This window comes from Haliaeetus leucocephalus, unplaced genomic scaffold (assembly GCF_000737465.1).
Source record: "Haliaeetus leucocephalus isolate CR32 unplaced genomic scaffold, Haliaeetus_leucocephalus-4.0 Scaffold306, whole genome shotgun sequence".
NCBI classification, from domain to species: Eukaryota; Metazoa; Chordata; class Aves; order Accipitriformes; family Accipitridae; genus Haliaeetus; species Haliaeetus leucocephalus.
The window spans coordinates 8,171,961-8,199,328 of record NW_010972742.1 but is presented as its reverse complement, the minus strand read 5'-3'; the positions used below and the strand labels follow the sequence as shown (position 1 = coordinate 8,199,328).

The 27,368-nt window shown below is 50.8% G+C and overlaps 1 protein-coding gene across 1 annotated transcript in view; it reads right to left on the bottom strand.

Annotated features, from left to right (window-relative positions):
- The window catches only part of ASTN2 (astrotactin 2), a 302,383-nt gene that overhangs the window by 10,072 nt on the left and 264,943 nt on the right, over positions 1-27,368 (bottom strand). Inside the window, exon 19 of the mRNA XM_010571011.1 lies at positions 24,645-24,786. Coding sequence (XP_010569313.1) covers positions 24,645-24,786 — 142 coding nt within the window. The remainder of the gene's footprint in view (positions 1-24,644; positions 24,787-27,368) is intronic.

Below are 27,368 nucleotides of genomic sequence, written 5' to 3'. Positions count from 1 at the left end.
AATGGCCCTTGAGGTTGTTTTCTCCCTCATTTCCTCACCAGGGTGGGGTTGGTAAAAGGGTGGGAATGGTAATTTCACACTTGAAGCTAATGGAGAGCATCTGACAGTAAAATATTACTTTTGTGCCGGATGAAGCATTGAATAAACAGGCTGTGGCTGCATGGGACGTCCCGGGATACTGAGCTGAGAGTCCTGGTCAGAGTATCAAAGCTCCAAAATGAGAATGCTTCTTCGCAGCAGGGGCAACAATCTTCCATCCACTCTCCCAAAAGGCATCGGTTCATATTTATTCACTCTGAGCCAGGCACGGAAACTCGAGCTGGCTTTGACAAAGTGCAGGAGCTGGCTTGAACCCCTCGGAGGTCTGAGATGCCTGGTGGCGGGGTACCCAGCTCCTGAGAAATAACACAGCCTCACTCCTTATCCTAAGGTAAAACTGAGCAGCTCTTGCAAGTGAGTGCAAAGAGTACCATAAAAGCAGCTGAAGCTTAAATGGGATTGAGACTCTGAGGTATGTTTACTTAGGGAATGGTCCTAACTCCTTAGCATCCTTAACAGGGACAGAAGCAATGCCTCCCTTTTCCTCACCCCACACACGAGCACCGCCAGCCACCCCCCTCTCCTCCCTGCTGGCCCTGTGCACCCCACATACAGCTGATAAGAGCTGACATTTGCACGGTAGCAATTCCCAGCACAGGACATATTCTCTCCAAGCAATTAGCATTAGTTCCTTAACAATACTTGCTGTCTGAAAGGATGCCAGCAGACTGCCAAGGAACCCACTTGTGTGTAGGGACAACTCCCATTTTCACAAAGCTGGGGCATGCAGGGGACGCACACGCTGAGCTCACCCAAGGAGATGCTATTTAATTCTTTGGCATGACATCATTTTCCTTAATTTACAAGGAACGTTGCTCAGAGTGGGAGCATCTCAGGAAGGACGTCCGCACTGTGCAACTTCACAAGTACCACACACAGGCTGTTCTCCCGCTATAATTAAGGGACAGCAACAGAGCAATAGGGTAATATCGAACTCAGGGCAGGAGTCTAACTTCAGGGCTTTGCATCCCATCCCTCCTCCTCCCTTCAATAGACGAGGGGTTCTAGGTGAGTAAGGAGTCTCCTGCTGTCAGCAGATAAGCTACATGTCTTTGCAGCTTGGCATCATGAGTTCCCCCTCCTTCCAGGTCCAGAAAGCAACTGCAATAGGGGCACCCAGTGTTGGGTGAGGGGACCTCAGCCCCAGTGAGATGAGGAACTCTGCAGCGGGAGAGCTGGGCAGAGACCCCAGGAGTCCTGCTGCCCAGCCAGGTGCTCAGCACCGGGCAACGCTCTTCTTGCTCATCAGGATAAGCACAACAAGCAGTAAGAGGGCTTAACATGCACATTACTGCTGTGAGCTGATCTCCAGCCCCATCCTGGGGTCACTTGCTTAGCCACCACGGCTATGTTGTTGTATATTCTTTTTTAAATGGGTGAGCACAGCTAATGTGTAACCTCTGCTCTGCCCATAGCCGCTCAGTCAGTAAGGCTCCATTAGCTCTGAGGCAATCAGTGCCAGAGCACTTTCCTTGAAAAACAGCAGACTTCTTTTATCAAAACACAATTGTAATATTTGGCAATTAGTGCCCACATCACCTATTCCATCACCAGTGGGGTCAGGAGGAAGCATCTCTGCGTGGCCGGGTGTTAAAGCACATCCACTCCTTTGGGTGATGTTAAAGACCTGCGTTAGCCCTTTGACTGCACTCTTCCCCTCTGCCCAGCACACACAGAAACAAAAAGTCACACAGCTGCCAAGAGCAAGAGCATCTGTACCGGTCAGGCCTGGGTTAAAAAATATGTATCAACAAACAAGCCCTTCATTTCATCATTTTTTTCAGATGATATAAGAAAAAAACCACAAAGTGTAAATGGAAAAATATCAGAATCAAAGTGATTTTGATCTGGTCAAAAATTCTCTTTTGAGAAAAAAAATAACTGCTTTACCTCACCTGAAACCAGTCCTCTTTCAAGAACTTTAGAGGAAAGTTTTTCACTTCCATTCACTCTGAATGAGATGTTTTGGCATCAGCACCAATAAATTCAGCTCTGGTGGAAGCTGGCAGCCCTGGCAGTACGCAGCCCTCCGCACCTCTCTAGCTCCTTCCAGCGAGTGAACTCAGAAGGTTTTAACATTAATCACAGTCCAAAAGATCACCCTGAAGCACAGCAGTATTAATAGCTCTGTTTTATCGATGGTAAACAGAGACATACGGGGTGAAGCATCGTGCCCCGGAGAGGCTCAGTGAGATGAACAGTTTGGAAACTCAGGAGATGACGGTTTCCAATCTTGTTCTCAAACCACTTGACCACCCAGCCTCTCTGCGGCAAAACACTTTTATGGCCAGTTAATGGCACTGCGCAGAGTGCTGGGGTTTATTTTTTTCTTTTATTCCCGGAAACAGACAATTAAGAGAAGAGAGTGCAAAGATCTGCAGCTCACCGTAAACCCAGCATTAACAGGCAGATCTTGCTTGCTGCATCAAAGAGAAACCTCTGGCAGATGCAGGCGAGGAGCCACCAGCACAGACGGGACCAGTCTGGGACCCAACAGGGCACGAAGTGGGTGGCTGGCAGGAGGAGAGGGACCAGCACCGCATGGGAGGGATGGGGATGTCTGCATGGCAAATAAGGGGAAAACCGAAGCGAGCATGACTGAGGGAGGGAGCTGCGCAGAGCACATGGTGGGCTGGAGTCCAGCTCTGCAATGCTACGTGGAGATCCTCCTGCCATACTTACATCTACATACAGCGTTTTGGGCCAAGGACCAAAACAGGCAGCATCCCCACTGATGATGATGGAGGTGCACCTGATTATGCCAACCCTGATAATTTTTTTAAAAAAATGAGGCCAAAGAGTGGTGCTGAGTGTTTTGCCCAAGGCAGAGGATCTCCGAAGTCAAAGCCAGAAAGGAAAAGGTCCCAGACCCACACGCAGTGCAAGAAACCACGTCAGACAACCTGGAATGCCATATGTTAGCTACAATCTGGCAGAGCCTCCTTCATAACCTGGAGGCCTTTGGTTTAGCAATAAACTTTCCCCACGATGTTTTCTCATGTTCTCCCTGTCCTTTCCAAAGGAGCTTAGGGCTACCTGCTACTGCCTCAGAGCTGATCCTCTTCTTCACCCGTGCCTTCAGTAAGATCATACATGAATGCTTGTTTTTCTAGAAATGCTAAGACATAGTTTGCCCAAAGAGGTTCCAAAGAGCATTTCATCACTGGAAGCACAAATGCTCTTGGCAGAGATCATCCCCTCCATGCCTGGAAATGCTGCCACCTCTGCAGCAAAACACAGTATATGAAGTCCTATGAAGTAATGCTGCTTAAATGTTTACTACTAAATTCAAACCTACTGGGACCCAAAGGAACTTTTAGAGAGAGATAGAAAACAATTAACATGTGGCCTCATGAAATGTCAACAACACCTTCCTTGTAGATACCCGACCCAACGTTGGCTAAAGCCTGGATTTTATCACTAGGCTCAAGATGCTTCTTGCAGGAGGAAGAGAAAGCAGAGGGGGGTGTTAAAGCTTCAGTTCCTGGAATCCAATGACTGTGGAAGATTGTCAAGTGCATTAAAAAAAAAAAAAAAAGAAAGAAAAGAAAAAAGAAATAGATGTTTCTATCCTTTCCCAATGCAGAGGAAAAAAAGAACCCAAAATACAAAATTCTGAAGGCATGAAACTGTAAGGCTGAGAATGAAACCCCAGAACATGTTATTTATTTATAGACAACAACGTTGGCTCATGTTTTTTTAACTCCCTCTCATGATGCTCATGATGTTTGAGTGCTTTGCTCATGATCCTTATTTGCGGGAAGGGAGATAAAAACTTCTGCGTCTGACCTTCCTTAGCTTGGCGGCTGATTTCTTTATATCCTACAGAGATACCACAGGCATTGCTGTTCTGTCTTGTGCGCTGCTCTTCCTGAAGCCTTTGGGCTTTTGCAGCTGCTCAGTGAGATGCCGTACCACAAATGGGCTGCCTGGCCTGCAGTGAAAAGGGGCCGATAAGGAGTCCAAAAAGCACTCCTGCAGCTGCCAAACACCCACGCTAAGTAACCGAGTGCCTACGAGTAGCCGGCTGCATCCAAAAGCAATGGCTGTGTGGCAAACCTGGGCTGTGCTATGGAGACCCCTGCACCATGTAAATGGGAGACAGGGCAGACACTCTGCTCCAGAGCCCAGTGTCATGCAGAAATGCGGTCTCATGCTTTCTGAAGTGGTGCAACCACAGGATGCTCTTGCCAGTAGGGCTTGGCTTGAGCTTGGCTGATAAGCCTGGGCTCCTGCAGCCACGAGACTCTGCTTTGCTGCTAGCTCCAGGAGCTTGGCGCAGGGCAGACCTGTCTGGTGTCACACACACGGCGCGATGGATTCTCTCTCCCCTGGCAGCGTGGGTACCACCACCCGTGACGCTGAGCATGAAAACACAAATCCTGACCTGGCTGAGGTTGCATCACCTTGGTGTTCTGTGCACATCCCGCTGTCACCCTCTGGTCAGTCACGGCTTGTCCGCGCCTCCTGCACAGCCCAGGGTCTCTGGGCTCACACGCAAACAGAGCTGCGCCGCTGAGGCTGGTCCAGCGTGTTGACACACACACATGCACACATCACACCCTGCTTTGCCAGCCCTTCTCGCTTCCTGTTCCAGCTGAAAAACAATTCGGAGGCCTCCATTTAAAAGCCCTCAATGGACCAGCTCTTGGCAATCCCTGCCTCCTCCCTGTCCTCAGTGATCTCAACATGGGGCCTGGGCACGAGGGACCCGGGGTCAGCAAGGCTCGGGCTGTGCCCGGACTCAGGCACGTGCAGAGCGGAGCAGCCAGGAACGCTGCCACAAACACACACACGGGTGTGAACACACTCCTCTCACCCGGCACTGTGCACACCCTTGTGCTCAGGGGACCCAGGAGCAAACACTGTCCTCTCCCAGTCTTTTAGTACCTTCAGCTCCCAGAGGCCAAGGTGAGGGGCTCACTGGAGGCAGCCCGGAGCGGGGAGGCTGAGAGGGTGTGCGTGCGTCTTTGTCCCGATACTCACAGCAGAGCATCAGTCTGGTGAGCAGCAACAGACCTTCATCTCAGCATCTCCTGGCTGCTAAAAACATCAATAAATTTACACAAATGCTTTTCTTGAAAGACTGTTCTTGCGAGGTGGGGGAGCCTGGGGTGCTGCAGGGTGGAGCAAAGCTGTGGGTATGTTACCCCCAGCCGCATACCACGGGGTCACTGGGCACCCACCCACCCCTGTCGCCCCACTGTGGGCTCGTACATCTCCTGTCAAGCCTCCCAGCCACTTTCATTGAGGGCCATGGAGCAGGAGTGGGGCTCGCCTGCCAGCAGCAGTCTGGGCAAGCACGGAAAGGGGTGTGTGTGTGTTTAGTGCAAGCGTTCCCAATTCAGAAACAGTTACAATTTAAAAAGAAATCAAATCAAATAAAAAGCAGCCGGTCCACACAAGCCACAGAAATGCAGCTTAGCTTATTGGCGACTCTGTGATTCGAAATAATTAAGAAAGGTAAATGAGAACAACCCCCCTGGTCTCTGGAGCAAATACCAAGCAGACAATGAGCAGGGTGTGGTTTGTGGAAGGAGAGGATTTCTTGATCTATTTGTTGAGCCCTGACTTCGGGCTGATTGCTCACACTGTGCCCATGTCCAGGGTGCCAGCCAGCGAGGTGGACTGGTACCCTGGCACGGGACTAACCATGCTGCATCCTGACCAGAGACCCTGCTGGAGGCTTGGGATTTGGGCTAAGCTTTACAGAGCAGTGGATGTCCTCATGCTGTCTCCCCAGGGCTGGCACCGTCACAAGTATTATAGCAATCAGGTGCTCCTGTTAGGGCATTTGAAGCCTGGCAGGAATGCGGGACAGGGCTGTGGACAAGGGGTTGTGCTGTGACCTCAGGCTGTGCCAGCGCAGAGGGGGAAGCTTGTCGTGGAAGAGGAGTTTCTGAGGAGCTCGGTGCCTGCTGCATGCTGGGGAGAGGCATCGAGGGACGTGACAGCAACCTGCTACCATCACCCAGCAAATTGCTGCTTATGTATCATACCTCTTCTGCAAAAGGACCAATGTCTTCTGTTTTGCATTGCCATCGGTTTTGGCTCTGCCTTTCCGCAGAGCCTAGACTGCAATAAGGAAACAGTGGATAGTGCCATCTTGAAAAAAAACCCATCTTTTAAAAAGCTCTCTTCACAGTTCTACCACCCAAGAAAAGTACGTTTTGTAACTGGGCTTCTTTTAACCATCTGAGACAACTGACCTTGCTCCCACCAGCGCGATGGAGGAACAGGTTAGCAGTAACATTGGTGCCACATCAGAGTATTGAAGCTTTGTTGTTACACGAATACATGAGGCTGTCAGTGAATAGTTCTCACAATTCACAGCTTTTTTTCCAGGACAGCAAATGCTGTAAGACTAATTGTTATCCTTCAACAGATGCCTTGCAACAATACCAGACCACAGTTGTCAGATGGAGGTAAATAAATGTACCTGCCACAACATGCCTCAGGTGTCTGATGCCTTTTAGAAGTGTATAAAACAGTGCCCATCAAATACTCCTGGCAGGAGGAAGAGCACAGGCTGCTCTGCAGAGTATGAGGCTGCTTGTTCAAGGAGACCTCTGGAAAAGGGCAGAGGAGACCTGATTTCTGAGGCAGTGAGGGCAGGTGGAGCAACTGTGGGGCTGGGACAGGCTTGCACAGCCATGGGTCCATCTCTGCTCTGTGGCAGCCTTGGGAAAGTCACCGAGGGTTATCCATACTGCAATGTTACCCTAAGTTGCAGCTGATGCCCTGTCCACGCTCAAAACCACTGACTTGAGAGTGTGGTATTCTCACTGGAGCTGCCAGGGAGGAGGGCAGGGCCAGTTAAAGCTGCTGCATTACAGGGGTGCAGTGTGGGACAGTGTCACTTTGGTGTCACGACATCACCAACACTGTGCTCCTAGAGGCATTCTGCAGCACCCGCTGCACATACTGCACACCCCACAGCTGCCATGCACCTCTGCACGACAAAAGACACAGAAGCTAAAGCAGTATCAGATGCCTTCTTACCCAGCACCTGGATTTGTCTGAGGCAGTTGCTGCTGTCCCCTGGAAGCTGGGTGGCACTGGGGAGATGACAAGAGGGAGGAGAGGCTCATAGGAGACCACTGAGCATGTCTACACGCAAGCTTGATCCTCAGGTAGCATAAACGAGGTAGCTCGGCTACAGTTGTATCAGCTTGAGAGCTGAGGAACGGGAAAATGCCACTCTGTGACTTTTGGCACTGAAATGCTGTCTCCGCACAGCACTGGATCAGCATACCATGCTGCTCCAGGTCTCCTAGGGTTGCCCTCTCTCTCTGAGCTACGAGGCCATGGAAAGCCAAAACCTGCAGCAGGCAAGGTGTGAGTGCTGGTAACCCCGACTCCCCTCTGCATGCATGGCAGACGCTGCATGCCTGAGCCAAGCTACAATGCAGAGTCGTTCAGCTCTCGCTCCTTATAGCACTTCATCAATCTTTGTTTCAGATCCCTGTCAAACAAGATCAAAAAAAAGGATGAAAGAGAAAGAAAGAAATTAATTAAAAATCACGAATATTTCTTGCTACTGCCTGGATCCACTGCCTCCCTGCTAGAGAAATCTCTGGTAGGACATTCACTTTCCCAGCCTCAGCTGCAATGTCTCAGTTTCCTGAGATTTCCCTCGAAACCCTGTCAATAAACCCCACTAGAGCAGCGATTCCCAGTACCGCCATGGCTGTGAAAGAAGGCCTTGATACACAGGCCACCTTCTGTTCCCTAGAGCCCTGCTCCTGAATGATACCTGTGTTGGAGGGCCAAGATCCCACAAGGAGCCCCTTTGCCAGCCAGACACCTTGCAAGCGGCAGTGCCAAGATTGCCTTGGGCGAAAATGTGTTTCACTGGAATTGAGGGAAAGATGCCAGCCCGTTTCAGTAGGGCTGCAGTTTCACCTGGAAGGTGCAGCCCAGTCGGTGCAGCCCTCCCGGCCGCTGTGTCCCCAGAGTGCCTTCACCATCCCGGGGCTGAGAGCACCAGCAGTGTCCCCTGTCCCCCCTTGCCCTCTTCTCCATCTTACAGACTTCCTCCTTTGTCACCCCTGCTCCTTGCAACCACTGGCAAGTAGCAGATAATTACTTCCCCATCCCTCACCCTTGATAAGGTTTCTATTTCCCCTAGTGCATGGTGCATGCTCAGAGCACATCCTTTCAGGAGCAGCTTTACACCACTGATGGAGTAAGAGCAGAGCAAGCTTCCCTGGAGAGAGGGGCCGCTTCACTACACGAGGCTTCTGGTGGAGACAGATTGGATGAGAGAACAGCTCCTTGGCGTGGCAGCAGGAGAGCACACCCAAAAAAAGCCGCCCTGACATGAGATAACATTAACACAGCCTATGTTGCAACCCTGCTCCTCAGCACACTCCAAGGAGCAAGAAGTTTTGGTCTTTTATTAGCTTGAAGATGCCCAGTAGACATCTTAGGGTGTCCCACAGCAATGGTCCCTCAACTCTGGGAACAGGACGGTGGCAGAAAAAGCAGGATCACTATGAAATTACCAGCTTTGGGGAGGAGGGATAGAGGGTGTTTGGGTTCCATATTTCTTGGCAGTCGTGTCCTTGCTGTCATCCTGCTGGCTGTGAGGATGAAGATTCACAGATGTGCTTACAGAGGCAATGTAGCAAGAACTGGCCTGGCTCTTCACAATCTCCACTGCCTATCTCAGGGCTTGGGCAAGGTGTTCCCCCACTCTGCCTGGCAAAGCCACAGAAGGTACCAGGTCCCCCAGAATATGAATCCTAATGTACTTTCGTGGAGTGAAGAATCAGAAGGAGGTGGTGCTGAGCCACTACAGGCTGGTGCTTTTGCCTCCAGTGAAGCAAAAGCAGCTCCTATCAGTCTGTCGAGTGCCAGAGTCCCTGTTCTGCTGGGAGTCACCAGGAGATCCCAAACAAAGCCCTTGGACAAAGGTCAAATGAGTTGCCTCTGACTCCCCATGCTGCTGGAACAATTCCACCCACGCCATGGCTCAGATTGATGCCTGAGGCTGCAAACTGCAGGGGCTTGTCCTGCTCCGGCTGCAGAGCGTCAGCGAGAGCTGGTGATGGATCGAGCTGTCCTGGGAACAGCATGGCCAAGGAGGGCTTTCCCCAGGCTCTGCGTCCCACATGTCCTTCATGTCCCACCACAGCCTTCACATGGGCACCTCAACAACGCCCACCAATCCCTCCAGCTCTCCACAACCCTCCCACCAATGCCTCCTCGCTCCCATGGCCAGGGTATCCCCAGACACCACCTGCATCCTCTCTCCCTCCTGCTGCAATACCTTCTGCTCCGCCCTTGTATCTGGGTCAACCCTGCCCCTCTTCCCTCAGCCACACACACCCTGAAGCCTCCAGCCCCAGCTCCATGAAGGTTACACATTTAGGGGTAAGTCATTACTCTGTGGTTTTGCTTGTCTTCTTCGCACAGATCTATGGGTTGGTGGCTTTCAGCCTCATTTTAAAGCACTAGTCCTGTGTGCTTGGTGGGCCTCCCAAGAGAGACACATCACTTTAGTACCTGCCTTGGGATACTCCTGAGACGGCTGCCGTCCTCCTCCATGAAGAGACAGCAGGGCTTGGGGAGGCTGCAGCTGCAGGAGATGAGAAGGCTGCTCAGAAGGAGAGAGGGAATAAATCAAACTCTTCCTCCAGTTGTGCCAGGGAGAAAGGAGAGACGAGCGAGGCCCTGGCCCCCTGCAGTGAGCTCCACAATGGAAATGTTCACAGCTAACCATACCAGCCATTCAACCTACCAATGCTCTGCAAAGCTTGGCCATCGCCGGCCCTGGGGAGATGGGGGGAGAGGAAGGTTGTGACCCTTGGCAAATTGGGAAATGTTTGCCCCTCCCAACCTCACAGTCATTCTAAACAAGAACCAGACACTCCACAGTTTGCTACCCCAGGAGAACCCCTTGGTAGGGCTTGTTCTCATCCTCCTGGGGGCTTGGTTTCCATCTGGGCTGCTGGTTGAAATCCAGCCCAGGCTGGTAGCGACTTCAAAAGACAGTGTCATCTGAGGAGTAGTGGGTGGTCCACGTCAAGCGAGTTGATGGCTGACTGTTCTTATATAAGCCATCACAATAGGGCCTCCTGCTCGACAGCCTCAGAAGAAAGGCGAAGGGCTGCATCGACCGCAGGGAGCGGAGCCTGTCCTTGGCCCCGAGGGTGGTCCCTCTGGTGCAGGGCAAGTCACCTTAGTAGGCTGGCACGGGGAGGTGGCTGTGCACCCCTATGAGCAGAGGCTGTCAATCTATCTATCTCCGTTGGGTTTGTCCCCAGCACCGTTGGCCAGCCCTAGCTTCACCCTCCGCATGAAACAAAGCAAAACAAAGCACAACAACAATAACGGCACACAAGGGAATGGCTCGGAGGAGGGGGACGCCTCCGCTCGCCGTGCTCGCAGCATCCCAGGCAGGATCCAAATGTGCCAGCCTCCGAGCAAGAGGCATCCACACCCCGTGCCAGGCTGCAGGAGTGGCAAGGGCAGCCAAGGGGTCCCTGCAACGGCCCCGCAACATCGGCATGGGGACGGCACGGGGGGAGGATGGTGGCAAGGCAGGGATGTTGCGTGCCAGCGAGCCCCGGCAGAAGGACGCCAGCCAGGTCTGTGGTCACCGCTGCCCGCTGGCCGCTCCCTCCGTGCCCCAAGGCCCCCGAATCGAGGGGGGACGGGGCGAGGGGCTGGCAGCGGGCGGGAGATTCTCACAGCTCTGGCAGGCAGACAGGGAGGGTGGAGGGTAGGACGGGGGGGGGGGGGGAAACAAATAATAAAAACAAAATCCCAGTAAGCACGTTAGAATTCGTTTGAAGTGCAGAGGAGCTTTCAGGCAGGGTTATGTACATCTCCCAGCCCGGCGTGATTTACACATTCCTTGCAAGCAAAGGAATCTTCCCTGATTTGAAGTAAAACAGATGTTTTGGGTTTTTCTCCCCCCCTCTCCCCACCCCCTTTTAATCATTTCTTTATTGAAGGGATGGCTATACAGCCAACGAGCCCGGAGCAAGAGCCCTGCTACCCCCAGCCGGCCTCCGCTGGGACCGGAGACCCGCTGCCCTGCATTTCGGGAGAGCGCCTTGTCACTGCGGTGGCCATGCTTGCGAGCGTCCGGAGGTGTGGAGCCAGCCCTGCTCTCCCGCAAATGCTGCTCTAGAGGCATCGCTCCCTGCAGGTTTCTTCCCTTGCTTTTCCCTCTACATGGAAGGATTGCAACACCCAGCAGTTTTTCCTCCTCTGCAGCTAGAGCTTACACGCAGATCCTCCATCCCTGCTCCCCCAGCACAGGTCCAGGAGACCTTCTTCCCTCTACTGCTGGTCCAGGAGACTTACTGTGTCTGATGGTGGGCCTTTCCCTTGCTCCTACACCTTAGCATCACACCTCACCCTGGCTGTGCTCTATCCTAGCAGTGTTGTTCAAGAAGGGCAGCCTGGACAATCTGTATTGACAGCAGAGGCCGGCAGCAGGGCAGCAGCCGCGCTCCTCGTGTACCCCAGGCAAAACAACCCAGCACAGAGGACGGTGTGGGGCAGGCAGGTCAGAGCTGGGACTATCTCTTGGTTTGAGCACTATGTGATCTCAGCCAAGTTACTTTGCCCCTATTTTTATCCCATGTTTTTCACCCAGGAAAGTCATTTGGAGAAGGAACTTCCTTTTCCCAGAGGGATGCACAGCACCGAGAGCAGTGAGGGCTTCTGAGTGCTGGCTGATGCTGCAAACTACCAGCATAGCCATGCCCTTCAGTGTACGCTCAGAATAACTCACGGCCAGTAGCAAATCCATCTGGCTCCCCTATCTTTCTTTTCTTTCTCTTTTTTTTCTTTTAAACCCTGTTGTTATTTCTCAGTACTTCGTTGGTGGCAGGGTGGGAAGGTTTTTTGTAACACATTCATGTACCATTGGGACTCACTCCCATTCCCGTCTGGTACAAGAGATTGCACAAGAGAGAGAAACAAACGGGGATGAGGAAATGCGTGTTTATGAGAGGCAGCGCTGTCATCGTGAGCAAGGGACCCCCCGCAAGAGAGCCGGCCTGGGAGCCAGTGGAGAGTTTCCATTCTCTCCTAACACTCCATTCATGCCTCATTTCATACCTCCCCGGAGGCTCTGTGACTGGCCGCAGTCCCACAGCACGGCGCAGGACTCGCCCCCCCTCCATGTGCCGCCTTCCATGATATTTGTTGTTGGGTGGAAAGAGAGAGATGTTGCTGTCTCATAAAGATAATGATTTGAGAAAGAGCAGCACCCTTTGCTGTTCCATGTGCTCCTTGTTTTCCTCCCGTGGCAGCGGAGCGGGTCGCCCCTCCTGCATCGCCCAGCACCCTCCACGCCGTGCACCTCGCCTCTGCCCGCTCCCCTCCTGCACCCCTGCTGCCCATCCTTGCGGGGCTCTTCGTTAACACCCACCATGGAGGCTTGCATGGGCCTTCCCTGCTCGGTGTGCTGCAGTCGCTGCGATGAGCATCCTCCTGACCCGATTGGGAACCCTCCGTATAATCCAAACCACATTGCTGCCTGATTGGATACAGTCACCGGTAAATAACCTTGACTGCAGCGGTCTGGAAGAGAGAGGGATCCTATATCACCGCTATTAATGATTTAGGATCGTACATCATTTGCAGATGACACAGAGAGGGTCTCATCCCTCGCTACTCCGCCCAGCCATCTTCTCCAGGACAGTCCCTGCCCCACCTCCCTTCAGATGGCTCTAAGTTAAAGTCACCCGGGTGACAATTACTCCTGCCTGACGCTGGTGTGCACGCAAGGAATGGCGACGGCTGATCTCTGCGTTCCTTCGTGGCTGCAGAGCTCCCAGTGATGGGGCTGGGGTCCCCCGGCAAACAGGTGGGGTATTAATAAAACCAAAAGCAATCGCCCATGCACACATACTACAACTCACTTGGGTCCCTCTCCCTTCTGCTCCTGCAAGCCCCCTGCCTCCCCCTCCTTTCTCCACACACCTCAATTTCATTATCTCTGATCTTGAGCTGCCTATTACATGCTTTTTGCCAACATAAATATTTAATCCCGGTGCACTGCACAGAAAGGCCCTTGTGGAGTTAATACTTCAACTCATGTTTCCACTTGGAAAACAATTCAGCGTGTGGTAGTGCAGCAGGTACAAGCCAGGGACAGAGCTGAGAGCTGGAGGTGGCCTGCAAGAGCTCGGGAGCCGTGTGGGGTGATGCAGGTGGGCTTCACGCCATGGGGTGGGCTTCACACCATGGGCTGGGCTGCACCAGGGCAGCTCTGCTGGAGCAGCGATGGGGCACGTTTGGATAGACAATGGGAGAGCTGCAGGGATGTCACTGTAAGCTGCTGCCTGGGGAGCGTGGTATGGCGTACACTGCCAAGGGGAACTTGAGGTGCAGCACTTTGCTGGGCTTCAGCAGTATTTGGGATATTCCATTCTCTGCAGTGCTCTTGGTTGTAATGACATTGGAAAGCCCTACGTAAAGGGTTTGCTTCACCCACCAGAGCCTGGGGCTAACCAGCCACACGATGACATGCTGCTCCACGCTTGCACAGCCATAGGTGTCCTCATCAAACATCTCAAAAACCACCTGCACACCCAGAGGTTATTTAGAACATGATCTGGCCATGATTTCACCTCAGATGGGCTGCGGGATAAGGGTTATGGGATGGTGGGTTTATGGGGCTATTGGGTAGCACTAAGGTACCTGCTCCTGCTGCTGGTATGGGAAAGACCCCCAGCAAAGTGAGGTGTCCCTGCTCCCCAGATCCAAACCTATAAACAGTACGGACAGAAATGCACACCAGTCCTCAGCCATACATCTGCATGCACTCAGGTCCGGCGCTGACAAAGGGCAGCACCCACGGGGATGCAGTACCACAAAATGTACACAAACCTAAGAAACCCCCAAACCCAGAGGGGAGAAGTACAAGAGGAAGAGAGGACAGAGGGAGTGACACTGGTAGTGCTGATGCTCCCCAGAGGCAGCCTGTCAGTCGGGTAAATACATCACAGGCTGTGGCAGTGTTGCAAAGTTTGGATTTATAGGATTACCCCGGGCAGCTTCAGGTCCCCACCAGCCCCCTACATACTGCCTTGATGGGGATGAGGCCAGCTGGGCAGGCAAGACAGAGGGTGGGGATGAGACAGCGTCCTTGTTTCTGTCTCGGTCTACTTTATGGGCATAAAGGAGGGAGAGCCGCATTGATGAGGCTCTTGGGCATTATCCCAGACTTGCTCTGGGACAACTAAGCTCACAATTAAGCAAGAAGATGCTGTTATTAAGACAGCAGCTTCCACTGGAGAACAGGCTGCCCAAGCCAGGGACATGCATCAATCCTCGCCCATGCAGGACGGATGCTCCTGCAAGAAGGGAGGTGCAATACAGGGCCAAGAGTACAACTTGTGGCAGCTGGAATGGCTTGAAATCCTTTCCCTGACATCAGTGGTGACATTTCAAAGGGCACTGAAGAAGCATTTTGGTTTGGGGTGCTTCTTCTGAGAGGTTCCCCAGCAGCCTGGGGTGGGTCTCGCAGAGACCAAGCGGCACACCCCAGCATCCCCTGCCCCATGCAAGAAACTGGCACTGGCGCGTGTAGAGCCTCCTGCGTGCAGGATACGTACTCCCCCGCACTGTCACAGAAAGGCTGGAAGACTGAGACGTTGCAACGAGGTAAACCAGATAGAAAGAAAATATGAAAGTATCCCAGCCCAGCGGCAGGCCCTTCTGTTTGGGGTTGTGCCATGAGATTAAGAGCTGAGGCTATTTCCATAACCACAGGGCGGTGGGAGATGCTCAGAAGGAAGGTGAAAACAATGCCAGGGGCTGGCAGGCTCCAGACGTAGCTCAGGTTGCCGCTGCCATGAGCTGCCCTGCGGCTTCCCCAGCAGAAATCAAGAGGAGAAAAGACGGAAGAAAAGCAACAGACCCTGATTGAGGGGTGTGACAGCTCAGAGCTGAGTCAAGGTAAGCACCCAAGCCCACCTCACTGAGCTGCCTGGCTGCCCAGCCAGTGGCCCCAGGTGTTTGGGCAAACATCTCCCAGTGATCCGGCACCGAGCTCCCTGAATCAGAGCTCCCTTCACACTCCTTCCTGCCAGGGCAGCAAGTCTCCACACCTCGCTCCATCAGCTCAGCTAGTGAAGACAGGACCCTGCCTCGCCACCCCCTCCATCCACCATCCCCTGAACAAAAAGCAACCTTCAGACCCTACTTCTTTTTTTAGAAACATTTAAATTATGACATAAGCTTTGGCTCCAAGGGTTTTCAGTGAAAGCCAGGGTATTTTCTTTCCCCTTTTCAAAACAGAAACCATATTGCTGTATAATCCAATTTATCTCATTCCTGATGAGGGAAGTGAGTATGTGTGTGAGGTGACCAGAAGCAATGAGGGCATGTGTGCTGGGAGCAATCACTCTAAAGGTACTGAAGGCAAATATCCTTGGCAGTACAGGGTGGTATCCAATTGAGGAGACCAAGCAGAGACCAAGTGGGCCATAGCTCCAGGAGGGAGCACGACCCATGGCAAGTTCCACCTCAACGTGTAGATGCCACCTCTGCAACCAAGCAGCTACTTCTCAGCTTTCTCTCCCATTTTATTATGCTGTTCTCCTCGCTGTATAGGAAACCTAGCAAAGGGTGTAGCTCAGTTTTAACATGCCTGTTTTACAGGTGGGAAAACTCAGGAAGAAGCAGCTACTTTGAGGTTACTTGCTAACCTTGACTGTCTCCATTTTACACTGATCTACTCTGGCGCAAATTCAGCTGAAGCCAGTGGGAGCTGTGGCTCTGCCAGTGAAGCCTTGAAGATGATGCTCCCAAAATGGAGATGGCTGAATTCACTGGCTACTTTTGCAAACACGGGTTCTGCAGCAGGGACTTGGCCATCTAAGCACTAACATAACTTGAGACAGGCAACGAGAGCTGTGAACCTGTGAAGATGAGGGATTTCTAGTCTCAGCACATACAACTGAAAAAGGTCCCAAAATATGGGCACTCCTGATGAGTCTGCTTTTAAGCAAAAGAGTTAAGCGGCAGCAGTTGCAGTGGCCATGCCCTACCACACTCCTGCTCCATCATCAGAACCCAAGGCTGCCTGACGTCTAGGGGAATAACAATTCCCATCAACTGCAATGGGGTCTGGGCCAGACCACACAGTCGAAGATGGGACCAGCACAGAAAAGCCCAGATGCACTCAATGTCCTCAAACTAGGAAAATACAAGCAAACTTCTTTTGCAGGGGGGGAATGATTCCAAAACCCAAGGAATAAGTTAAAGGTCACTCAAGATCTACTGGAAAGCAGCTGAGTTCAGCAACCACCTGTGCAGGGGCTCCATCACCTGCACAGCTTCCCCATGACAAATTCTCTGCAGCTGGGTAACAGCCTTGTCCTCTGACCCTGAGGGAGAGAATGGGTGGCAGAGCTGGAGGGGTCACTGTGTGCTGATAAACTCCAGGGTGGCATGACCAGCAGGTGGGTACTTACACGTGTAATGTTGTGTGCAAGTCAAAGATTAAAAGAGGGTTTTTTTTAAATACACAGCAAAAACAAAAAAAAAGGAAAATGAAGATAACAGGGATATATATCTTGCAAAGATAACTTGCCTCTGGGAGTCTCTGTGCTGTTGTTACAAGAAAAGGATGGGGTGGGATGTGCTGCAGGTGTCCTTTGGAAAAAAGAAACAAAAAAAACCGTTTAACTGGTTTTATGGACTTGCAGGCCATATATGAGATGTGTATGCACATTGCTGGTCTGTGCTGGGACAGATCTTGTAGGTAATGGCATCCAAACTTTGCCTCTAGATTGTGGAGGAAAAGATGGGCAGGTAGGATTAGCTTGTGACTTATCTTTTTATTTGGATAAGCATCACTTTTTGGGCCAAATATCTCCAGCTTTTGGGACCTGGGGTCCCATCCAGGGTCTGTGTGAGCTGATTTACTCCATGGGCTGTGGGTATGGCTCTAGGTTCAGATAAGACCCGTGGGTGCAGTACTATCTGAACACCTGGGCACCAAAGCAGCTTGTCATGTCCTTCCTGGGGCATATTTATGGATACAGCTGAGATGCTTTTGGCCACTCCTTAAGGCTAGAATTAGCCTATTGAAAACCTGCAAATATCAGGTTGAGCTACTACTGGGCACAGGGAAGCAGTCAAAGGAGGAGGCAGAAACTTCCCACCTAAACATCAGTGTCGGCTAGTGATGCATGAACCGATACGTGGCAAATCCAACCACCATTTTACAGAGACAACGTCTGCCTGGGGTGTACAAGAGCTATTCAGCCACAAAACAACACACGGTGAAGGGACAATCACCCTAACAGAGACCTGAGCAGGAAAACATCACCAGCACTGTACTATGTAAGGCACCAGCTCCAATCCTGCTGTAGACCAGCCCTGCCAGCCCAGGCTTGCACCCCATCTGATACCCCCTTGCTCTCCTCTTGGCTTGGCAGAGCAGGTGTAAAGCCATGGGACTGCCAAGCGAACGCTGCCATGTTGTGTCTGGCTTGGGCTGGCTCGCATGCAGCCTGCTTGGATCCCTCTGCATCATGCTTGCCCGTAATTTAAATTCCAGGATCAGCATGGGCAGAGCTTGTTTCGGGCTGTGTGCACCCCAGCAAGACTGGAAGCAGGACCCGTTGCTGCAGACGTGATGTAACACTGCCTCTTGGTGTCAAAGCCCCGGTGCTGCCCGCCGCAAAGCGAGCGAGGATCGCTCCTGCTCATTGCCCAGGATGGAGGTGCAGCGGCAGGAGCTTCATCTGCGCTCTGGCAACAGAGGGGAAACTCCAGCTGGCAAAGTGGCATCGCCTGCTGTCTCTAGTACCATGCAAAAAAAGTCATTTTGCTGCCAGATTGGCTTTGCTGGGAAAAAACCACCAACACACTGAGAGCAAGAACAAGATAGAGGGGAGGGTGTGAGACACCAAGACAGCCAGCAGCATTTTTGAGGGCATGCCTCGGGTTCGTTGATGTGCGCTCTCAGGTACCTGGGTCCCAGACTGCATAAGGAAATTAGGAAGAGGAGATCGTATTTTTGTGCAGGTGGCATTACTTAATCCCCTGACCAAAAAAAGCAATTCTCCAAGCGCTCTTCTGAAGTGGGGCTTATGCGAAGTGTGAGCAAGGGCATCCCTTGACTCTGCTCATCTCCAGCCCACTCAGTTTCCCTAGCTAGGACGTGGCCAACAAGAACAAAAACATTTGCCCTTATCCAGAACCATTTCTTCCCTACAAGATGAAAGAAACATCCACGCCAAGCAGTGAATTCCTTGTGTCCTGGAAGAGGAGAGGGTTCAAACCCTGCTGTAAGAATCGAATCAACATGGCCCTCAGGTTTCCAGCCTTCAGTAAAAAGGTGCTCTATACCATGGAGAACTGATGAACAAAACAAAGACTCCAATGCAGTAGCACAATGCAGCTTTTGCTGGCTTAGAGGTAAATCAAAGCCAGCAACGCCTGTGTTGATATTTATATAGCATCCCTTGTACTTGCTCTCCCATTAGTCAATGAGATAATACTTGGACTGATCTATGTTAGTGGCATTCGTTTTCTACATGCTCAGAAATAAGAATACTTTCCAAGTCTGTAACTGTAAAGGGTTGGTGATAGGGGACTGGTGGTGGGGAAAAGGTGGAATGGCAAAGGTCCATTTGTCTACCAACAGACGAAGAGGCCAAACTCCTCCTCTCCACCCCATTACCATTTCCAGGAAGAATCTCACATTCACACACTCCCCTAGCTGCAATACCCGACTCAACGATCTGTCCATGCCTCCTCCTTGTTCCCCCACTGCTAGCCTTCCTCCAGCCACCCCGAGAGGAGCAATGTGAATGGGCCTGGACCCAGCCAGGTTTGGGATTTGGATGCTGGGAGTTTTTAGGACAAAACCAAGAATGTTATTTCAATCTGGATGTCCTGAGGAAGGCATGGGGAGGAGCCAGCTGCGGGAAGCAATAAAGGCTGTTTTGTTTCTCTTTGTGGCATGAGGTATGAGCAGAAGCAGAGAATTTGGGGAGGATAACCTGGTCTTTCCAGCAAAAAGGAGGGAGATGCTCATATGCTTGGCAGATACTAGGGAAGAAGGTTCCACTGAGGTCAGTGGAAAGGCACGTCCTGACTCTAGATCTGTCCCAGGTGGCTGAATACTGGTGGCAGAGACAGATCAGAAGGAGGATTCAGGCAGAAACCCAACTTTTAAAAGGGCGATGGCAAACGTCTGGTATAGCAACATTGTAGCAGCACCTGGAGGCCCTGTTCTGATCCACCCAGGCTGGGCTGTACACAGAGATAGCAAGAGAAAGCTTAAAACCTGAGCTTACAAATGGGACAGGCAAACAGATGAAGATGAAAGTGAGACAAAGTGATCTGCGTAAATCGCTCAGTAGAGCAAATGGCAAAGTTGGGAAGAGCCTCCAGCACCTTGACCGGTCAGGAAGAAAGCATGAATGTCTTCTCTATGGCTTTTATATTTGTACCCTGCTAATGTTTGAAACTTCAGTAGGAGCCCCACCTTCCTCCATGCATGGGACTTCATTAATATCAGTGGAAAGAGAGATTATCTCCTTCTTCTGCCAAGCCTGTGACCTCTCTGTACAATTTTCATAGGGCCAATCCACCTCTGCTGTAGTGATCTGCATGTAGCCCAGGTGGGCCCAGACAGCTCGGTGCTGGACTTATTTCAGCAAAAACAACCACACACCTGAACCAGCATTTGGGCAGTCTGGTTCTGAAGCAACCCTAAACTGCTGAGGAAGGACGAGCCTGCATTTAGAGCACAGGCCTGGGATTTAGCAAACACTTATTCAACTCCTGACTTGTCTTGTTTGAGCTTCTGCAACCCAGGAATGCCTGAGAAGAAACTATAGCCATATACCGCTCGGCTTCAGGAAGCTGGAGAGCATGCAGAATAGAAGAGGTGGATTCAATGAAGCAGCACAGCTCCTGTGCACACAGGGGACTCAGCCAAGGGCTGTAACAGATGTGTTTTAACCCATGCCACTGAGCTATTTGTGATCTGTCTCCGATTGCTCCAGTGCTCATTCACGTGTCTTCCTGACGGAAGACCAACAATAACAACTAGTGTCATATAAGGAGCAGCGGACTGCTGCCAGCATTAGCACACTCTTGAGCACCAAGGGTTTCCATTCCTCTTTTTATCCCAGCTATGCACAAGGCAGAGGTCAGTCAACATTAATCAGCTTTGCTCTGGGCCAGCTCCTTTAGCGCATCCAGCTTGCTGAATTGCAGTCGCTGTCTCTCGGTGCTATGATGGGTTCCCCCTACTTAACACCATTGCCTCCTTCCTTAAGCTCACCAAAATAAAGTATGTTCACTCTTAGCCTGCATATGGTGACAAAGGCTAAGCCTGGGCATGCTGGTGATGGCCTCCAGGGGCCTCCTATAGGGGACGATGCTGGCCAGGCAGGTCTTGATGGGTCTTGGCTGTGGATGGGAGCCTTGTGTTGTCATTCTGAGGTCTAACTGAATCCCCTTCCATCTGATGGCAGTGCCCAATCTTCATCCCCTAGGATGAACACTCCTGAAACATGCTCTCCCAGAGCCTTCGAGCTGGTTCAGGATCACCCTGGGGAAACCCCATCTGAGCCAGCAAAGGGAATGCAAACTCTAGGCTCCTTCTCAGCACATGAACACACTCCAAAGAAAGGCTCTGGAAGGGATCCTGATGACTTCCATATTATTTCCAGTAAATTTTGTGCTGATTCTTGGCACAAACACCGGAAATGAATAGGCTAGGTCAGGAATGTAAATAAAGTGAAACATTGGGATTTAATCTAATCTATAATTATAGTATCTGTGGCGCAGGGAAGAAGTTGGTGTGTTTGCACTGCAGCTCCATTGAGGAGCTGGAGGGGGTTTTCATTTCCCTTTCCAAAATTTCCATTTTTGGCTGAGGGATACTTGGTGTCTCCCCAAGTATCTGAAACGAACATGCTGGGCTGGCAAAGCTGCTTTCCGGCAGCCGATCAGGTACAGCTCAGCGAAGAGGCATCCCCAGGCACTCAAGGAACGACGGGGTGAGAAGCTGAGATGGATGAGCTGGGCTGAAGGCTCAGAGAGGCTGTGGGATGCACAAGGGAAGCTCCTGTCTCCACAGTGAAGAGATCGGTTGGGTTTGCAGGGTGCTGAGCTATGTAATGACCATGAGCAATGTAAGCTCAGTCCTCCAGGCTTAGTTTGACCTCTGAGACAAGCCAGAGCTCTTTCTTTTGACTAGTGTTTAGTGCTTGGTGCATCACAAGTTGCCTGTCACAGCATGGCGCTCCCAAGCTCTCAAACTATCAGTCTGATTGGTGTTAACCACTGTCCCGGCTGGCTGTTCCATGCAAGACGAGCACTTAACAGACACGTAGACATCTCTCCCTCTGCCTTCCTCACACCATCCTCTTCTGAATCCACCTGGGAGGAAGCTTGACAGACTGCTCTGGTCTAGCTGACCTTGGGGGAGAACAATCTCCTCTCCTGTGATGCATTTTGCAAGAATCATAAGCCTTTTGGTTTTTAAGAGCTTAAGCCAAACTTGACAGTCTTCAAGGACCATCATCAGTGTCCCTGTGTGCATGCAAATGAGTGCATTCACATGACTGCAGCATGGATCCCCACGCATGGGCACCCATGTCTGACAGACCAGCAGGAGTGTCCACATGTGTACACGAGCCTATGGAGCACATGCATCTTTGTTGACATGAACTACTTTCCCTCTGAAAACCCTCTGTGCAAGGACTAGCATCTCAATGTACTACAGGCAAGGGGAAGAAAAGGGCTGACAGGCAACATATTTTCATCAGACTGAAACTGCAAAGGACAAAGAAATAAGTTCTCCTTTTTTTAGTTTATGTTTTGAAATAACAGAAGTCTCAAAAGTAGAGGAATCAATCACTTTTTTTGTTTGCTTATAGACCATTTTTTGGTTTTGTTTTTCATACTCAAGCCCAGCTTTGATCTCAGGCTGGTAATACTCCAAATGAATGGTCAACAGCAGAGCGTAATTGCCACAGGTACTACAGAAGAAAAGCGACAGGATGGCTGACACATTTACAGAGCAGAAGAGACTTCCACGTTCACAGTCCCTCTCTCGGTTTACATGATACCCTCAGACTACTGAACAAGCAAAACCATTTGCTTTTGAAGAGTTCTGATGCTGCAGACTCTGTGTGCTTACCTAACAGGCTAGAGGAAAGCACAGGTCCCTGCCGTGTAGCTATAATCAGGATTATACCCAGGCCAGAGCCTTCCAAGATAGCTATTTTTCCACAGAAACAAACGAAGCAAGCAGAAGAAATTCAATTTAAGAAATGACCCTGTGCCCGTGTTTCTGTTGTTGTTACGTCTGCGCGGGCTCAGAACAGAGTGTTAGCCTCACATTTCACTGTTCTGGCTTTCTTCATGCTGTGTTGCAACTGTGTGGACATCTGAACAGAGGAATATTTAATGTGTGTGCCTATGTATCTGAGAATGCACAGATGCTAAGTAAACACGTTCTGGGCAGGTCCCAGGTTGGAGCCAATGTGTGTGTGCGTGCTGGACATGCATCCACAGCAGTGCATGCGAATACGTTGAGTAGTAGGTGTTATCGGTCCACGTGTGTGTGCTGGGGCATGCAGCAGCAGACGCCAAGGAGGGTGAGCTGTAGTGTGTGTGCACGTACATTTTTTTTGATGCCCACGAGTGTGGGTCCATGCCCCACAGGTGCCAACATGAACATGTGTCCATACATGTGCGCTTAAGCGTGCACAGCCCTGGGAACAGTGTGCCAAGCCCTGCTGAGCGTTAGCTGCGGGATGGAGCCAACACTGTACGTCACCCCAGGGCCTGTCCCCGCAGAAGGATGAGGTCCAAAGCTCCTTGATGCCAGGGGACTGCTGCCTGCTGGCTGCCTGCAGCCATGGCTCCCCACAAAAAGCTACTGTCTCTCACCCAGGGGCACCCACAGAGAGCAGGAGCTGCCCACAGCCACCCCAGGACACGGGGCATCACCAACTCTGCTTACTCCCTCCACGGCAATGTGCCTCACGACTGTGAAGCAGAAGTCTGGCTTTGACCAAAAGCATGACAAAACCCTGGACGAAGCCTTCCACCTTCCACCCAAGGCTCTCCCAGCCCTTTGCAGACATCAGGAATTAGATCACAGAGCCCCTAAAGCGATGGGTGAGTGCAATTATCCCTGCCCAGCAGATGGGGAAGATGATTTGGCAGCCCAGGCTGCCCAAGAGCCAGACCTTCTGGCTCCCAGCTCCGTGTGTTCACCTCAGCAGCAGCCTCCCCATCAAACCCAGCGGCTCTTCCCTTGCCCAGTGCCTCTGGCAGCCGTAAGCTGAACGGCTGAGAGCTCACAACCGGCTGATTTTATGGGCGGCGGGTTATTAGCAAGCTCTGCGGTTGCTCCAGCCTCTCCCTGGCACCTTTTCAGAGCAGCCCAGTTCCCAGAGATATTAATAATTATATTTATGCATTATATGTATTTAACAAGAAAACATTTAAAGGTATTAAATGGCAAGAGGTATCACTTGGAGCCTGCTCCTGGACACAGCCCTGCTCAAGAGATGTGCAACAAAGGCTTCTCCTTCTTCAGACACTGTCAACATACTTAACTGGGGGGCGGTAGAAGGGGAGGCAAAGGGAAAGTATTAATCAAGATCTTAAAAAGTTCTCGCTGACAGACCATTTGCCAGCTCTCACTTTAAATGCTTTTGTGGTCCCATAAAAAGTTTCATTACTCACTACAAAATGTGTTTTAATTATTACAGTCGCTCTGACATTAAGCCCTGGGTGTTTCTCTCTTGCTTACTCTGTGTCTCCTCCGCCTCCTTGCCTTTTTTCTCTATTTTTTTCTCTCTTACTGTCCTGACTCCTGATATCCCCCTCAGGATAGAGTATGCCCTGGTTAATGAGCCAGGTTGAAAAGCCCAGACCCCTCCAAATGATACTGAAGGAGAAGTTAATATTCAGATCCTGAAATTATCCCTTTGCTTTGGACACTAATAACTCCACAGCATTCAAACAGAAAATCCAATCCTATGTGCTCAAAGAATATCTCAGAAGAGTCAAGTGAAGAAGAACATCAGCACAGGCGTGGCCAGCCATCCCTGTAGAAGAAACTGGGTGGTGGGCAGATGGATTTCGTGTGTCTCTGATCTGCTATATGTGTCCTACTAGTGTAAACATCAACATATATAAACAACACCTATCACACTTTTGACATCTGGCTATTTCAGTCCACCAGGCATTTGGCAACTTGCTTCAATCTGACCACATTAGCTCAGTTCATCCACGAGAGACAACCCTATCCACGAGGCATGGACCTGGAAGCCCAGAATACTGAAAATTTGAGTTATTCCAGTGGAGTCTCCCACAGACTCCCAGTGCCTCCAGTGCTGTACTGGCAGACACAGGTTTTCCGTTTCACTAGCTGAGCCTAACACCCAAAGCAACAGAAAGAGTCTCATCATTTGCCCACCGTCTGGTGTAACACAGTGCTAACCAAAAAGTCAATAACAATTAAGGAATAGCATTGGAGATCCCTCCTTGCCCCCAGCACCTCCCCACATGCCTCTCCTTACTTGTACAGACCATCTGGTTCCAGGCACTTGAAAATGACTGAATAGAGGCTGGTTTCAGGGACATCTCCGTGGCTCCTACCCGCTGCCACACAGGATGTTGCAAGGCCAGAAAGCAAATCATCCGCAAAGCTCAAGGATTCTCCTGGAGAGCAAAGAGATGAGCAAGACCGAAACATCAATACAGGTGCAAAATTATTGCTGACTGTTTAAAAATCAGTGCAGAATGCACCTACACAGCACAGGCAATCAACAAAGTCTCACTGGCCATAGCTCGTACGAATGGCCCCGAGTCTATCTGGAGAATATCACCCATGGACAAAGCAAGTAGAAAACACACCTGGGCCATCAGCTGTAATAGGGACCCACTGCAGAAACCAAGGCCGGTGCTAAGTCATCGCTTGGACAGTGGAAGGGTGCACTCACAGACGTACAGGTAACGTGTGGACTCACTGCAACCACCACACGCAGGACCACCATCCAAAGACAGGCTCCAGGTCCCCCGAAGAGATGGAAGCCTGGCTAAATAGGGCTCTCCTGCCCTAACTGCACATTCAGTTCTTAAAAGGGATGTGGTCGTTTTAAAAAATCACCTGTCACAGTGAAATGTGTTTCTGCTACATTAGATTATCAGGAAAGGAGACATTTTTAGAGCTTGGATGGAATTGCTCTCAATGTGCTGGGTTTTTTTGTGGGTTTTTCCTTTTTTTTTTTTTTTAATTCAGTGAAAATCAGTAGCCTTGCATTCCTTTTCATGTGCACTCTGCTGGCTCCTGGAACTCTGACTGGAGCTCCTTCAGCTGTGCTGAAGAACACTTGCCCTGTGAGTGTTTTTACATTACAAGCATTCAAAGGAAAAAAAATAGTAATTAAAAATGCTGAAAAAGTTGGGGTTTTCTTTTGTCTTCTGGTTTATAAAGCTTATTAAACACTTAGATCATGACCCAGCTGAAACTGAAAACACTCCATTTATTAAGCTTTTGGGGCCTGATTATCCACTGCCATGCAACCTGTCTCCTTGCAGTTGTCAGGGCAGGCTGTCTATCAGTTAAAGCTCATTGCATTCAATTCCCATTTTACCTCAGTGTAACTGAAAGCCCAAGGTACCAAGGAGTAAAAAAACCAGAGCAGCTGCCCTGGTCATGCCCCCATTCCCACTGATGGGAATCAGAGAAAGGGCTGCTGGAGCTGATAGAGTTATGCTGGTATAAACAAACCTGGACCCAGATTGCTGTGCTGGGTACCTTGTGCATGTGTAAATGTCAAGACACCGCAGCAGAGGGAGGAGGAGAATTCCCTTCTCAGCACTTTTCTTTATTTTTCTAAAAGCAAAAGTGACTGAGGACTACTGAAATGAAGCACAAGTCTAAGTTCTTGGTACAGACCATAAGAAATAACCAGTGGTATAACCAGCCCAGAACATCTCACTGTGTGGCTGGATTGCCCAGGTAGAAGAAAAAATCTCCTCCTCCCCAGCCCCCCAAAACTGCATTTGCATCTTGTCTCAAAATACACAACTCAGTAACAAATGTCCCCCTTGGCTAGAGAAAAGAGCAGCAATAAATTCTTTTCCTCCCTAAAGGAATCCAAGCCTTAATTATTCATTTTAATGCTCCCAGCACGACTTGTTCTTTCCAAACTTTTTTCAGGCAGCTCTGTCACCGGTCTCTGCAGTTTAGCCCAGTTCCCAGCCCCGGGTCCATACCAAACCCCAAGTCAACTCAATGGGCAGGTTGGGTTGGCAGTGGTAAAATCACTGCTTGGACGTCACAAGCGCTGAATGGCCTTGAGCAAGCCCCTTAGCTCTGGGTTTATGATTTAAACAAACAAACAAAACCCTATTGCTCATTTCCAACTTTCATTTCTGCCTCTTTTCATACGACATTGGGCTGGACTGGGGAACTCCCTGTCACCAGAAGTCATTGCGAACAAACACTGATGTGACTTACAAACCAGATGAATCACAAACACATAACGAAGATGTGGGACCAGATTGTGTTGCTGAACAAGAGCAAGAGATTTTAAGCCTCTTCAGATCTCAAGCAACCTCCCTTCTGACCAGGAAGAAACTTCACGGAGGGACAGACCATCCCATGGGTGGCTGCTGTGGGATCTCCCTCCTTCCTCCAGAGCACTCAGGGTTGACGGGCAGCCGATGAGGGGTAGCAAAGAAAATAGCTGGGCAGAGAGACTGTGATGAGCAACTGGGCAAGGCCAAGGGGAGATTTGGACTGGCAGGAGCATCAAGGAGCGTACAAGGAGCATCGGTCAGAGCACCTGTGTGAGGGAGCACAAGAGATGGGGTGGGAGATAAAACACAGGGCTGAGACAGGGAGTGCAGAGGGCGGAACCAGACTTGCAGGAGACTGGAAATGGGATGGAAAGCGTCAGGTGCAACCACTGAATTTCAGTGTATATTAAAATTGCATGGGTATCTCTCCTTAAGGCACCCACTGACTTCTGAGTGCTCATCTTTGCAACGTCATTCATGGTCTTTCTGCGTAGCTGAGAGGGGAGCGGAGCAGGCTGGCAGTGAGCAATGCCTCAAAACACAGCAGTGGCTGTGTCATACAACGGTCTGGTTTGCCACAGAGTCTGATCAGACCTGCCTACGTTGTGAGTGTGTTCCTGTCCCCCTGTACAGGAGGAAATGAAGCTCTCAGGGTCTGCCAATGCAGTGTCAACTTGGGTTAAGCCAAAACCCTTGCAATAAGATCCCTACAGCAA